The following is a 12,500-nucleotide window of genomic DNA, read 5'->3' as shown; positions in this document are numbered from 1 at the left end:
CTGCAGCACCCCAACATTGTCCGTTTCCATGACTCCTGGAAGTCCACCGACAAGGGCCAGAAGTGCATCATTCTTGTCACTGAGCTCATGACCTCTGGCACCCTCAAAACGTAAGTGTGTGTGTGTGTGTGCGTGTGTGTGTGTGTGTGTGTGTGTGTGTGTGTGTGTGTGTGTGTGTGTGTGTGTGTGTGTGTGTGAGCATCATATCATGAATATTTGTGTAATGTTTTGGAAAGAGTAGTTCATAGTAAATCATTTGCTTCCTTTTCGCTCCTTAATATCTTTTTATAATCAGTGATTACAATTCTTCCTGAGATGTGAACCATTTTTCCAAATGAAAGCCAAATATGGGATCTCGATATTACACTGAGAACTTCAATGGAAAGCATGATGGCGTATCAGGCTCAGGAGCCAATCATGAAGCCAATATAGCACCAACCTCCTGTTTCCTGTCCTAGGTACCTGAAGCGCTTTAAGGAGATGAAGCTGAAGCTCCTGCAGCGCTGGAGCCATCAGATCCTGAAGGGGCTGCACTTCCTGCACACGCGCACGCCCCCCATCATCCACCGCGACCTCAAGTGCGACAACATCTTCATCACCGGCCCCACTGGCTCTGTCAAGATCGGAGACCTCGGCCTTGCCACGCTGAAGAGTGCCTCCTTTGCCAAAAGTGTCATAGGTAACACACACACACACACACACACACACACACACACACACACATACACATACTGAGAAGGAAGTCCTCCACTGTCCTACAATGCAATATTGTTGTGTTTTTTGACAGCTTGTAAGGGAAGTTCAGTTGTGCACGGATATTTGTATTTAAAGGAAACAGCTACTTACAAATTGGTGTCTTTAGATTAGACTGACTGACCGATTAGACTGATTTTAATGTTTTTACAGTTTGTCATGCTACATGCTACATGCTAACATGCTACCTAATCTGGCCACATAGAGATATTTTAAATTTTTTTTTTTACCAAATGTGTTCAGCAGGGCAGAAACTACTGTCTAATCAAAGAAGATTTAGATGCTATGATCAGTTACAAAAATGCAAAAAGCCATTAGATATTCAGAAGTAGTCCACAGTAAGGCCCAGGCTACACCTGGTCAGCAACTGAAGCGGTCCGTTAGCGGAGTGTATGAATAGTTAATTAATGGTTAGTTAACTGGTATAGCAGCCATATCTATGGTTTATAGTGGAAGCTAATTATTGCAGCATTACGCTCCATGGATGGAGCACTTCAGTTACGTGCTCAGTGTAAGCCTATAAGCTGGCCTTATGAGGAGCGTTGTCCTGTAGTAAACTATACTTGTTATTACAGCCTTCGTAATTGTTTGTTTTTCTAATATTCCCTACTACCGTCCTTCACATCTTCCCTCAAATCCCAAGAATGGAGAACAACATACGGAAGCATGTCGTAACATAAACACAGAAAGCAGACGCAACGCAAACAAACACAAACGTGGTTATGCAGCAGCGTTATATAAACGATGATTACTAATTAGCGAAGGTTTGTAAACACGTCCTGTTTTTGATTTAGTTTTTTTTTTTTTTTTTCTTTCTGATCAGGAACGCCGGAATTCATGGCTCCGGAGATGTACGAGGAGAAGTATGATGAGGCCGTGGACGTGTACGCTTTCGGAATGTGCATCTTGGAGATGACCACCTCCGAGTACCCATACTCAGAGTGCCAGAACGCCGCACAGATCTACCGCAAAGTCACCAGCGTGAGTTTCAGCGTGTGGTGGTGGTGGTGATGATAGCGTTGTTTTGTTCAGATCCTGTACAGTCTGTTCTTTTACATTTCACATCCACTTTCCAGTCCTTTCTTGTCCTTTTATGGGTAATTTGTGTTTTTCTGTTCTGTTTATGTTAACATATAGGCAAAAAAGAAGTGCTGACTCAAAGTCCCTCTACACCCTCTCTCTTTCTCTTTTCTTTCTCTCTCTCCTTCTTCATTCCTTTCCCTCCACCTTATTTTTTCTTGATCACTCTATCTCTCCCCCTTTCTCTCTCTCTCTCTCTCCCTCTCATTCCCCCTCCCCTCTCTCTCTCTCTCTGTTTCTGTCTGTCTCTCCATCCATATCTCAGTGTGTGTAGTTGAACATGAGTACTGGAAGGACATGGAATCAAAACCATCTGTTCTCCTCACTTAAACCCTGGTAGGGGGCTTTCCTACTGCCGTTATAGGATAGTAAACATTTTCTGAGCCACAAATCTCTCTGTCCCCCCCTTCCGTTTCTCTCCCTCTCTCTTTCTTGCCCTCTCTTTGGGTTTCTCCTGCTTAGATCTGTCATACACTCTGCCTTTTTATTTTTCTTTCTTTCTTTCTTTCTTTCTTTCTTTCCATTCTTTCAGTCTTATTTCTTTTGGTTATTTTATATACAGCTCTGGAAAAAGAGACCACTGCACATTTTTATGATGTCATCCTTCGGTTGCTGAGTGACATTCGATTGAGTTGATGGTTATATTCAAAATTAAAAGACAACTGCAAATTTGAATATGACCGTTAACTCATTCGAATGTCACTAAGCAACCGTAGGATGACATTTTCCAGTGCTGTATATATGATGAAAGGACTAGTGAGGCCCTTGTAATTTTTTTAACAACTCAATTATTTTTCTCTCTCAATCTTTTGTCAATATGTCACTCTCTTACATTCTCTGTATTTAGTGATTCTTTTTTCTATCTTTGTCTCTATCCCCCTCCCCCCCCACACACACACACCCCTTTATATCATTCACGATCCATCTCATTTCCTCAGCCCCTCGGCAAAAAGCAGTTTCCTGACTCCCCGTGTGGGCAGGTCGTCCTGCTGACGAGAATGACCACAACCAGGCCTGTTCCCTAGTCCACTCTTGTCTTTATGAGTCAAGTATCTCACAACAGAAACGTGACCCTACATTCCTGAGGTCAAAGGGCAGGATGTGACACGTCCACCCCCTCCACCCAAACCCCCCGCGATGGCAGTTCCTAGTAATCTGTGCTGGAAGGGCGAGGAATTGGGTCATTTAATTTAGAAAAAGGCAATTTTAGTAATTTTTCTCAATTACTGCCCAATCGGGTTCCTTTTTATAAGTAAGGGAAAATCACAGAGTAGGCTACAGATGGTCTGAATAGTGAGAGTCATTTCGTGTCCCAATCCACCCCCCGCCTCCAGCTTCAGATATGGATCTAAGTAAAATAAGCCATTGATTTGTTAGTAAGCTGGAGTCTGTCTGCAATCTGGCAGATAGCTGAAGGTCAAGGCCGTTTTCGCTGCAAGTCCAATTATTGAAATCACGTCGTTAGTCCACACCCCGACTCCAGGGCCCTCACCTAAGAGTTTTCTGAGCTTTATAAGTCCCCTTGATGGATAGAGAGGTGGAGAAAAAAGCTGACAGCCTCTCCTTTTTAAAGCCTGAAAAGTCACAAGATCCCAACTTGTCCCAGCTTGATCCCAACCCAGTGGTTAAATGGGGAATTATTGGGAAATGTTGTATTATATTTGCATGTTTAGCTGTCCTTTCTTTTTACATGCTAAAATATGCAGGTCTCTCCTGAAATGTCTAGAATGCTTTTGAATGTACTATTCTGAGATGGAAAGTGAGACAGATGGGGATTGTTTGAGGTGTACGAGGCACTCACCATGTGAAACCTGTGTTTACTACTCAATGAAGGGGTTACACTTTACTTTAGGTTTCTATATACAGTAAGAGTGACATGACACTGTCATAACCCTAACACTAACCCTAACCCTAACTTGTCATGACAAAAACCGAATGACACTAACCCTAACTTGACACTAACCCTAACCCTAACTTGACACTAACCCTAACCAAATGACACTCTGGCAGAAGCATTATGTCATAAACTTTTATGACTTGTTTATAATGTTTATGACGTTCATGACAGTTCATAAAGTGTCTGTGTAATTTTCACAACTTCATACATTTTCATTATCTTAATAAAGACAACTGACAGCCACCTGAAAAATGCCAATCTATTATCATTCAACTTGTTTTATGACTGAAAAAGTCTGTCAGCATACCACCAGACGTTGTGCTGATGACTGATGCCTCCAACAAGTTGCCCCATTAGCCGGATGCTTATCGACAGGACATCTGTTTAGATTCTAAAAACATGTCCTCTCGATAAGCATCCGAAAGACTAACAGGGCAACTGTTCAAAATGGTGTCATTTTGAAATGTTGAAATGCCACGGTGATGTTGAAACCATGTATTTCCCCCCCCTCCAGAGGTTTTAGAACTAGGGCAGTGTCTCCCATTCATATCCATGTCTTAAAGAACAAAGACAACTGTTGACATCCACCTGAAAAGGTCAATCTATTATCTGACTTCTTCAAGCCATCCGACTTGTTTTATGACCGAAAAAGTCAGCATACCACCAGACGTAGTGCTAATGACTGATCTAAACTCTCGAATAAACATCCTAGAATTCCTGTCATTTTGAACATTTGCCAACATGTTGAAACCATGTCTCCGAGTTTTAGAACAAGAGCGTTGTTTCCCAGACCTGTTAGACCTGTTTAGATGTCCTTTGTCTTTACCAGCTAAAATATGCAGGTCTCTCCTGAGATGTCTAGAATGCTTTTGAATGTACTATTCTGAGATGGAAAGTGAGACAGTGATTGTTTGAGGTGTACGAGGCACTCTTCATGTGAAACGTGTGTTTACTACTCAATGATGAGTTAAAAAAGGGGTTACACTTTACTTTAGGTTTCTACATAAGAGTGACATGACACTGTCATAACCCTAACACTAACCCTAACTTGTCATGATAAAAACTTAATGACACTAACCCTAACTTGTCATGACAAAAACCGAATGACACTAACCCTAACCCTAACTTGACACTAACCCTAATCGAATGACACTCTGGCAGAAGCATTATGTCATAAACGTTTATCACTTGTTTATAATGTTTATGACACGTTCATGACAGTTTCATGTACTGTAGATACCTTCAAGTAAAGTGTAACCAAAAAAAGTATAAAAGTGTCCGTGTAATTTTCACAACTTAAGACATCTTCATTGTCGACAACTGACAGCCATCTGAAAAACGCCAATCTACCCATTATCATTCGACTTGTTTTATGACTGAAAAGTCTGTCAGCATAGTACCACCAGACGTTGTGCGGATGACTGATCTAAACTTTCGAAGAAACATCCTAGTCATTTTGAACATTCGCCAGCATGTTGAAACCATGTCTCCGAGAGGTTTTAGAACTAGAGCATTGTTTCCCAGACCTGTTAGATGGGGTCAGTCATGTCAGCCACTGCGGTCAGTCTGAAAATGACAGTGTGTGAATGTCTCCAACTGACATGTCCACAAATTTCATGATATTTTGGTCCAAGTAATAGAAAATAATATTGTTTGATGCAAAATAGTATTATATTAATTATGAAAATTGCACAAAAAGAAACACGTTTTTTTTTTTTTTCAAAAGTGCACTTGGTCACATGGACCTTGTTCATTGTCAGTTGACCACAGTGTATGTGTGTGTCTATGGCTGTTTTGTTCGAGGGCTTCGGAGTAAGTTGTGACGAAGCTGATGTGGGGAGGTGAGGTGTTGACGAGCTATACATTTGACACACTGGGCTCGCTATCCCGGGCTGGTCGGCAGCCACGGAGAGAGTTATAACTGTTTTGACAATGACGTCTGTCCGTCAGCCTCTCCAGCTCGGCCAGACCAAAGGCAAACAGGAGTGCTTGAGGAGGACGAAAGGCCAGAAACGTCCAGCCTCGAAGGGGTGGACGTGTTAAGTGTGATTGGCGGTCACCCGTCATTTGCTGTAGGCCATGGCATAAGGTTGAGATGCCCTATGAATTGAAACACCTGGCGAAAGAAACCACAGAGGGCTAATGATATTTGTGTGTGTGTGTGTGGGTGTGTGTGGGTGTGTGTGTGTGTGTGTGTGGCAGTTAGGTGAGTGAAAAACAGCAGCCATGAAATAAAATCCTAATTTATCGTCATGTGCAGCCCTCCTCCCAAAGAGACTCCCAAAGGCCAGACTTTGTTTTTGATATTATAACGTGTTTGTTTGTGTTAAAAACACTCTCCTCCAGGGTAGCCATCATGTCTAAGACCGGTTCATTTTCTTTGGCACATGGGCCACAGCTAAGAATGTGACTTTAGTCGGGAAACACAAGCACGTGCAGAGGACCAGACTCCCTCACGGCAAACAGCATGTCTAATGTAACGTTTGCCAGTCCTCATGTTTTCCATCTCCTAATCCTGCTCGTCAGACTAATTCAGAGTTGAGTTGGAACGATATACAAGTAACCGTACATATACAGTATTTACGCACAGGGATTAGCTTCAGCTTGGAGTAGAAGTCAGCAGGCCCCATAGTGTGTTTGCGTGTGTGTGTGTGTGTGTGTGTGTGTGTGTCTGTGTGTGTGTGTGTGTGCGTGTGCGTGCATGTGGGCCCGTGTATACGTGCGTCACAATATTTGCGGTCTGACGAAATGTTGATGTTGGCCACAGAAGGTTGAGGTGGGACCCTATTGCTTCCTTATCAGTGTTGTCACAGGGCAGGAAGTCCTCCACTATCCCACAATTCACTGTCACAGACTGAGACCCAACATGGCCTCTTCTGTGAGACAGCCTCTTTTCATGTCGTAAACATTGTGTGCATCCTGCAGGAAATATACATCAGACAAAATAAGACAAAAAGACTGTTTGGGGGATTTCAGTCCAAAGGCTGCTGAATGAACAAGGGGTTGTTCCAAGTTCCAGTGTAGTGTAGTGTCTAACCTGGATAAGTTAACTCGGGGTAGGCCTAAGTAATAAACCTCCTGAAAGAAGAATCCTATGACCTTGTTTAGCTATAGAATGAAGCCTCAGTGTTCCTCTATTAGCAGATTACCACTCACTCTGAGTTAAATCGTCCAGGTTTGTCACAAAACTGCCAGGTGACCTTGACCTGACCAGGCTTTTGTGTTGCTCTTTTGAAGGTGATTGACAGTTGGCTGATCTCTTCCTTTTCCTGTCTCCAGGGTATGAAGCCAGACAGCTTCTTCAAAGTAAAAGTCCCTGAACTGAAGGAGATCATTGAGGGCTGCATCCGCATGAACAAAGATGAAAGGTACATGTTTCACCATCTGCTTCTAACCCAGAGACATGACACCAGAGCATAGATTGGTGGTGTGGCATTAGTGGATCATGTTTCATGTCACGTTTCATGGAATAAACAATAATGTAGCCAATCATTTTAATACATTAAAGGGCACTTTGGGACTAACCTCATCTGTGCTATATGTAATAAAGAACGAAACTGAATATGAACAAATATTAATATTTAGTAGCACAACAACTATGCTGGTCATATTGTAGAGCAGACCTGCATGTATGGGCAACATTCATCTGAGCTCAATATTGAACTGAATATTGAGCTTGTACTATATGGTCTCATAGGGAACATTACTTGGTGCATTTGTTAATACTAACAGATTAAGAACAAACATAAACATTGCCTGCCATTACAGATATTAGTGTAGTAGCTAATTACTTCATGCTAAGTGCTAAAATTGAATTAGTGTAGGCTACATTTAGGCAAAGTTGTACTTGGCTCTTTAGTAAATGTCTCCTTCCAGATGCCAGCGTAGCCTTATGAATGTGGAGGTTCACCGTGTGTTTGTTTGTTTAGTAGGCCCATGTGTCTGCAGCTGAGGGGTCAATCCAAGACTCTCTCTGGGGCCTCTCTAGCACTGGCGATGCTAAGCTAACTCTACGGGCCATCAGGGCCAACGCTGAATGTTTGTTTTTATACTGTAGCCTACAAACTACATCAACAACTGAGACTTTGGATTGCAGTACCTCGGCTAACGCTAAGCTAGCACTGTGCAACACACTGTGATCCGTTCTCTATACAAGACTTACTGTAACATTTTATGAGCTGCACAATAAATAATATTGCAAGAATATGTCAATTGGCAGCATTGGGAGTATAGGGGTGTTTATTCTTTTATGAACAGTTTATGTACAACATTTGCATATGTGCTACTATTCGTCTGTATACTAAGTGTTACGTGTGTGTGTGTATTTGTAGCCCACATGTATTATATTGTATATGAATGCATATGTCTTTTTTATATCATACACCACTATGATCCTGGTGTGTCTTGTTTTGTGTTCTGAGTTCTGTGTTCCGAGTTCTGTTTTCTGAGTTCTGTGTTCTGTGTTCTGACACAGGTACACCATCCAGGACCTTCTGGAACACTCGTTCTTCCAGGAAAACACGGGCGTGCGCGTGGAGCTTGCCGAGGAGGACGACTTGCACAAGGCCAGCCTCAAGCTGTGGCTGCGCATGGACGACACCAAGAAGCTCCACGGGAAGTACAAGGACAACAACGCCATCGAGTTCCTGTTCGAGCTCTACAAGGACGTCCCCGAGGAGGTCGCCCAGGAGATGGTGAGTTCCACGGACAAACGTGTTGACTAAGACCAAAACTAGGGTGCTGTTTTCCTGTGTTCCATATCATAACCTGACAGTCTTTTCAGATAGGAATAATAACAAATAAATAAAATTAAAAACATACAGAATGCGACATTGGGCTGTTCTTCCCAGGAAGTCAGATAGTCTCTGTACCAGGCTTGGTGATCTCCCATGGAAAATGAGGACTAAACCTGTTGAACTAACTATTGGCGTAGTTCACCCCAGGAACCCTGCTGGAGATCACATAGGCTCAGAGCCTCTTGGCAGGGATTGGTGTAATGCCAAGCATTTGTATCCTGAACTCATAAAAATCAATCAATACGTTTCAATTTTCCTGAGAGGAACATTGTGAATGTCAGTAATCTCTCAGTTCATCATGCTCGTGTGCCTATTTCCAATCTGCTCCTTCGCCACTGCACTTGACTGAACTCATCGGTGCCAATCCTAATTAGCTGGCCGTGCCTGACGGAGCTGGTCAAGGGCACTATTCCCACTCAGTGACTTTACACCAGTGAGCTTGACCCCAGAGAGAGAAATGTACAATATGGAGTAGGATTGAATATCTATGCAGTTTACTTAGTAAGCCAGTGTTTATGGTTTCAAGGATGGGTGTACTGTGTACTGACCCAAAGTCCCCATTACGAGACTACACAATCTATACTAGCTGGGTGGGGGCTGGGTTGGACCTCATGGGATGTAGGGTCACTGGTTCAGGGCTGCTACCAGTTCCAGAGTCCAGTCCACTTCTGTTTGTCCTGCTTTGTAACCTCAGTGTCTTGGAAACGTCAGAACGTTCCATTTTAGAAGGGTTCCATCCCAGGTAAAGATTCTATGTTTAAGGTTCAGGAAAGACACGGAAAGGGAAAAGACCTTTATTTACACTGGAGCTCAGAGAAAATTCCACAGTCTAACCATAATCAACATTCATACATACATACATACATACATACATACATACATACACACACACATAGATACATACATACATACATACATACATACATACATACATACATACACACACACACACACACACACACACACACACACACACCACACACACACACACACACACACGCATACATACATACATACATACATACACACACACACACACACACACACACACCACACACACACGCATACATACATACATGCATACATACACACTACTACTACTTCTTTCATTATCATAATCATTTGATTAAATGTATGATCCTAATAATTAAACATCTTAAAACGTCCACCTTGTTTCAGCTGCTCACTGTGGACTAAATACCTAAAGGTTCGTTACCTCTTCTCTGTGGAGAGATTAATGTTTCACCACGTATATCTGACATACCACTCACGGTGTCGGGCTGTTCTTTAGATGTGTTGCAGCCCTCTTCATTCAGGGCAGTTAATCATTTGGAGGAGACCTCTTTGCCTCTACCCTTGTTGACCCTTCTGTTTCACACAGAAACACACACACACACACACACACACACACGCATACATACATACATGCATACATACACACTACTACTACTTCTTTCATTATCATAATCATTTGATTATAATTTGACCATAATCAACATTCATACATACATACATACATACATACATACATACTGTACATACATACATACATACATACATACATACATACATACATACATACATACATACTGTACATACATACATACATACATACATACATACATACTGTACATACATACATACATACATACATACATACATACATACTGTACATACATACATACATACATACATACATACATACATACACACACACACACACACACACATACACACACACACACACACACACACACACACACATACATACATACATACATACATACACACACACATACATACATACATACATACACACACACACACACACACACACACACACACACACACATACACATACACATACATACATGCATACATACACACACACACACATATTGACTTGCACATGCACATTCATATTCACACACACACGAGAAAGCCGCAGCCACATATGTGTATGCTGGTACACTCACACACACACACACATTCTTCACTGCTCATATCCAACTCCTGCAGGTGGTACAAGAAAGGCACATTCCGATTTGAAAGTAGAACTTTTTGGGGTTCCTGTTTAATTGAGAACAGGTCAGGGAACCCGTGCTCTGCGAGTGTGCTGAGATCCTGCTGGGTCATGGCCTCGTTAGCCCATGCTGTTGCGTAAGGATTCAAGGACACAGGAGTCAAGCCGTCCGTCATCGCCTCGGAAACCTGATCGTCGGGCTCAGGAAGAGGAGGAGGCTGCACCTTTAATAATAAAATGACTTCCAGACAGAGAGAGAGGGAGAGAGAGAGAGAAAGAACAATAGAGAATGATAAGAGAGAGAGAGAGATGGACAGAGAAAGAGAAAGATAGAGGTAGGGAGAGGATTACAAAAAAGGCAGACAGACTTTTGTCCTGTATGTCCAGGTCAAGGTCGTCCTTAATGAGTCCTTTTCACAATCCTTTCTTTCTTCCTGGCCTTCTCTCGCTTCGCTTGTCGTCACGACCAAATTTATTCGTTTTTTTTTCTCTATGGAGGCAGTGGCGGGTTGCAGAGGGGCCACGTGTCGGGGTTATCACGTTATTTTTTAACCGCCCGCTGACCCGGCGATGTGGGATTTAGGACATGATGATGAGATGCTGATTGTCGCCATGGTAACAGTGGACCGCAGGGTACGGTATATGCATCCCTATCACGTGGGGCAGCAGTTACACTGCGGGGGACAGGAACGTGTGTGTAGTTCCAGCCGGGTTTTAAACAGACCAGACCCTTATCTGGGCCGAACGTGGCCCACCTCTGCCGTGTGTCTGCTGGAGCTTGTGCCAGCTTTCAGAGCTTCACATGCAAGTGGATGATTGCACACGTGAAGCCCATTTAGTGTTCACTGTAAAATAAAACTGACTGGTTGATTGAGGTTTGCAGGTGTGTAGAGAAAATGTGTTGACCTTTACACGTGTACTGAACAAGCCTTTCTTTTTTGTGCTCTGTTTTTATTTCTCTGGTCCTATTTCCTCCCCCTCATCTCATCTCTCTATCTGTCACTCGTTCTTTTTGTCTCTCCTCTCCTCTCTCATCACTCTCTTTTTCGCTCTCCATCTCTCTCTCTCTTTCTCTCTCTCCGTGTCTATCTCACCCATCTCTCTCTCTCTCTCTATCTATCTCTCTCTTTCTCAGGTGGTGCTGGGTTTCGTGTGTGAGGCCGACTACAAGCTGGTTGCCAAAGCAATGCGGGACCGCGTGACGGCCATCAAGCGGCAGCGAGAACGCCAGCGTCGCCTGGCCGAGGAGCAAAAACGCCGTGACACCATCGAAGAAGAGCCAGAGCCTCTCTCCCCGAAGCCCATTAGCCAGCCGATGCAGAGCCCCTCCCCCTTACCACCTCCAACCCCGCCCACACCCACACCTTCCACTCCGATGTCACCAGACTCCGCCCTGTCCATGATTGGCGGGCCAGTGGACTCCGCCCTGCTTGTGGTCAGCGGGTCGGTGGACTCGGCCGTTTCCATGGTGAACAGTTCGCTGGACTCTGGAATGATCGGGGGCTTCCCGCAGGAGGAGAGTGAGGAGCCAGAGGCCGACCAACACTTCCACATCCGACATGTCATCTGCTCCTCAGCCAACTGTGAGTCTCTGACACACACACACACACACACACACACACACACACACACATCACTATCACGCACACATCACTATCACACACACATACAAGTCATTAACACACACACACACACACACACACACACACACACACACACACACACACACACACACACACAATGTATGTATATGTATGTGCATACATACATCACTATCACACACACACACACACACACACACACCGACAGAAAAGAATGCTCCTAATACCCCTGTCACTCAAGCTATGGTAATTTACAACACGCCTTAAATGTTAACGAGAACATCTCTGGTACAAGATGTCCCTTACACAGCATGAGAGCATCAGGTTATCCCCCTCGAGTGCCTGAAGAC

General features: G+C 43.5%; 1 protein-coding gene across 2 annotated transcripts in view; it reads left to right on the top strand.

The window, feature by feature from the left end:
* wnk4a (WNK lysine deficient protein kinase 4a) overlaps positions 1-12,500 on the top strand; it is a 63,994-nt gene that overhangs the window by 29,238 nt on the left and 22,256 nt on the right. For both annotated transcript variants that reach the window (XM_076297896.1, XM_076297895.1), the window contains exons 2-7: positions 1-110; positions 459-679; positions 1,577-1,734; positions 7,010-7,098; positions 8,205-8,424; positions 11,685-12,132. The exon at positions 1-110 is cut by the window's left edge and continues 63 nt beyond it. In XM_076297896.1, coding sequence (XP_076154011.1) covers positions 1-110; positions 459-679; positions 1,577-1,734; positions 7,010-7,098; positions 8,205-8,424; positions 11,685-12,132 — 1,246 coding nt within the window. The remainder of the gene's footprint in view (positions 111-458; positions 680-1,576; positions 1,735-7,009; positions 7,099-8,204; positions 8,425-11,684; positions 12,133-12,500) is intronic.

This window comes from Alosa pseudoharengus, unplaced genomic scaffold, assembly GCF_046254945.1.
Source record: "Alosa pseudoharengus isolate Yale_2024_CS ecotype anadromous, Long Island Sound unplaced genomic scaffold, YU_APseudo_1.1 YU_APseudo_1.1_scf_21, whole genome shotgun sequence".
In the NCBI taxonomy this organism is placed as follows: Eukaryota; Metazoa; Chordata; class Actinopteri; order Clupeiformes; family Clupeidae; genus Alosa; species Alosa pseudoharengus.
The sequence above is the reverse complement of the archived record's forward strand: the minus strand, read 5'-3'. Positions and strand labels throughout refer to the sequence as shown.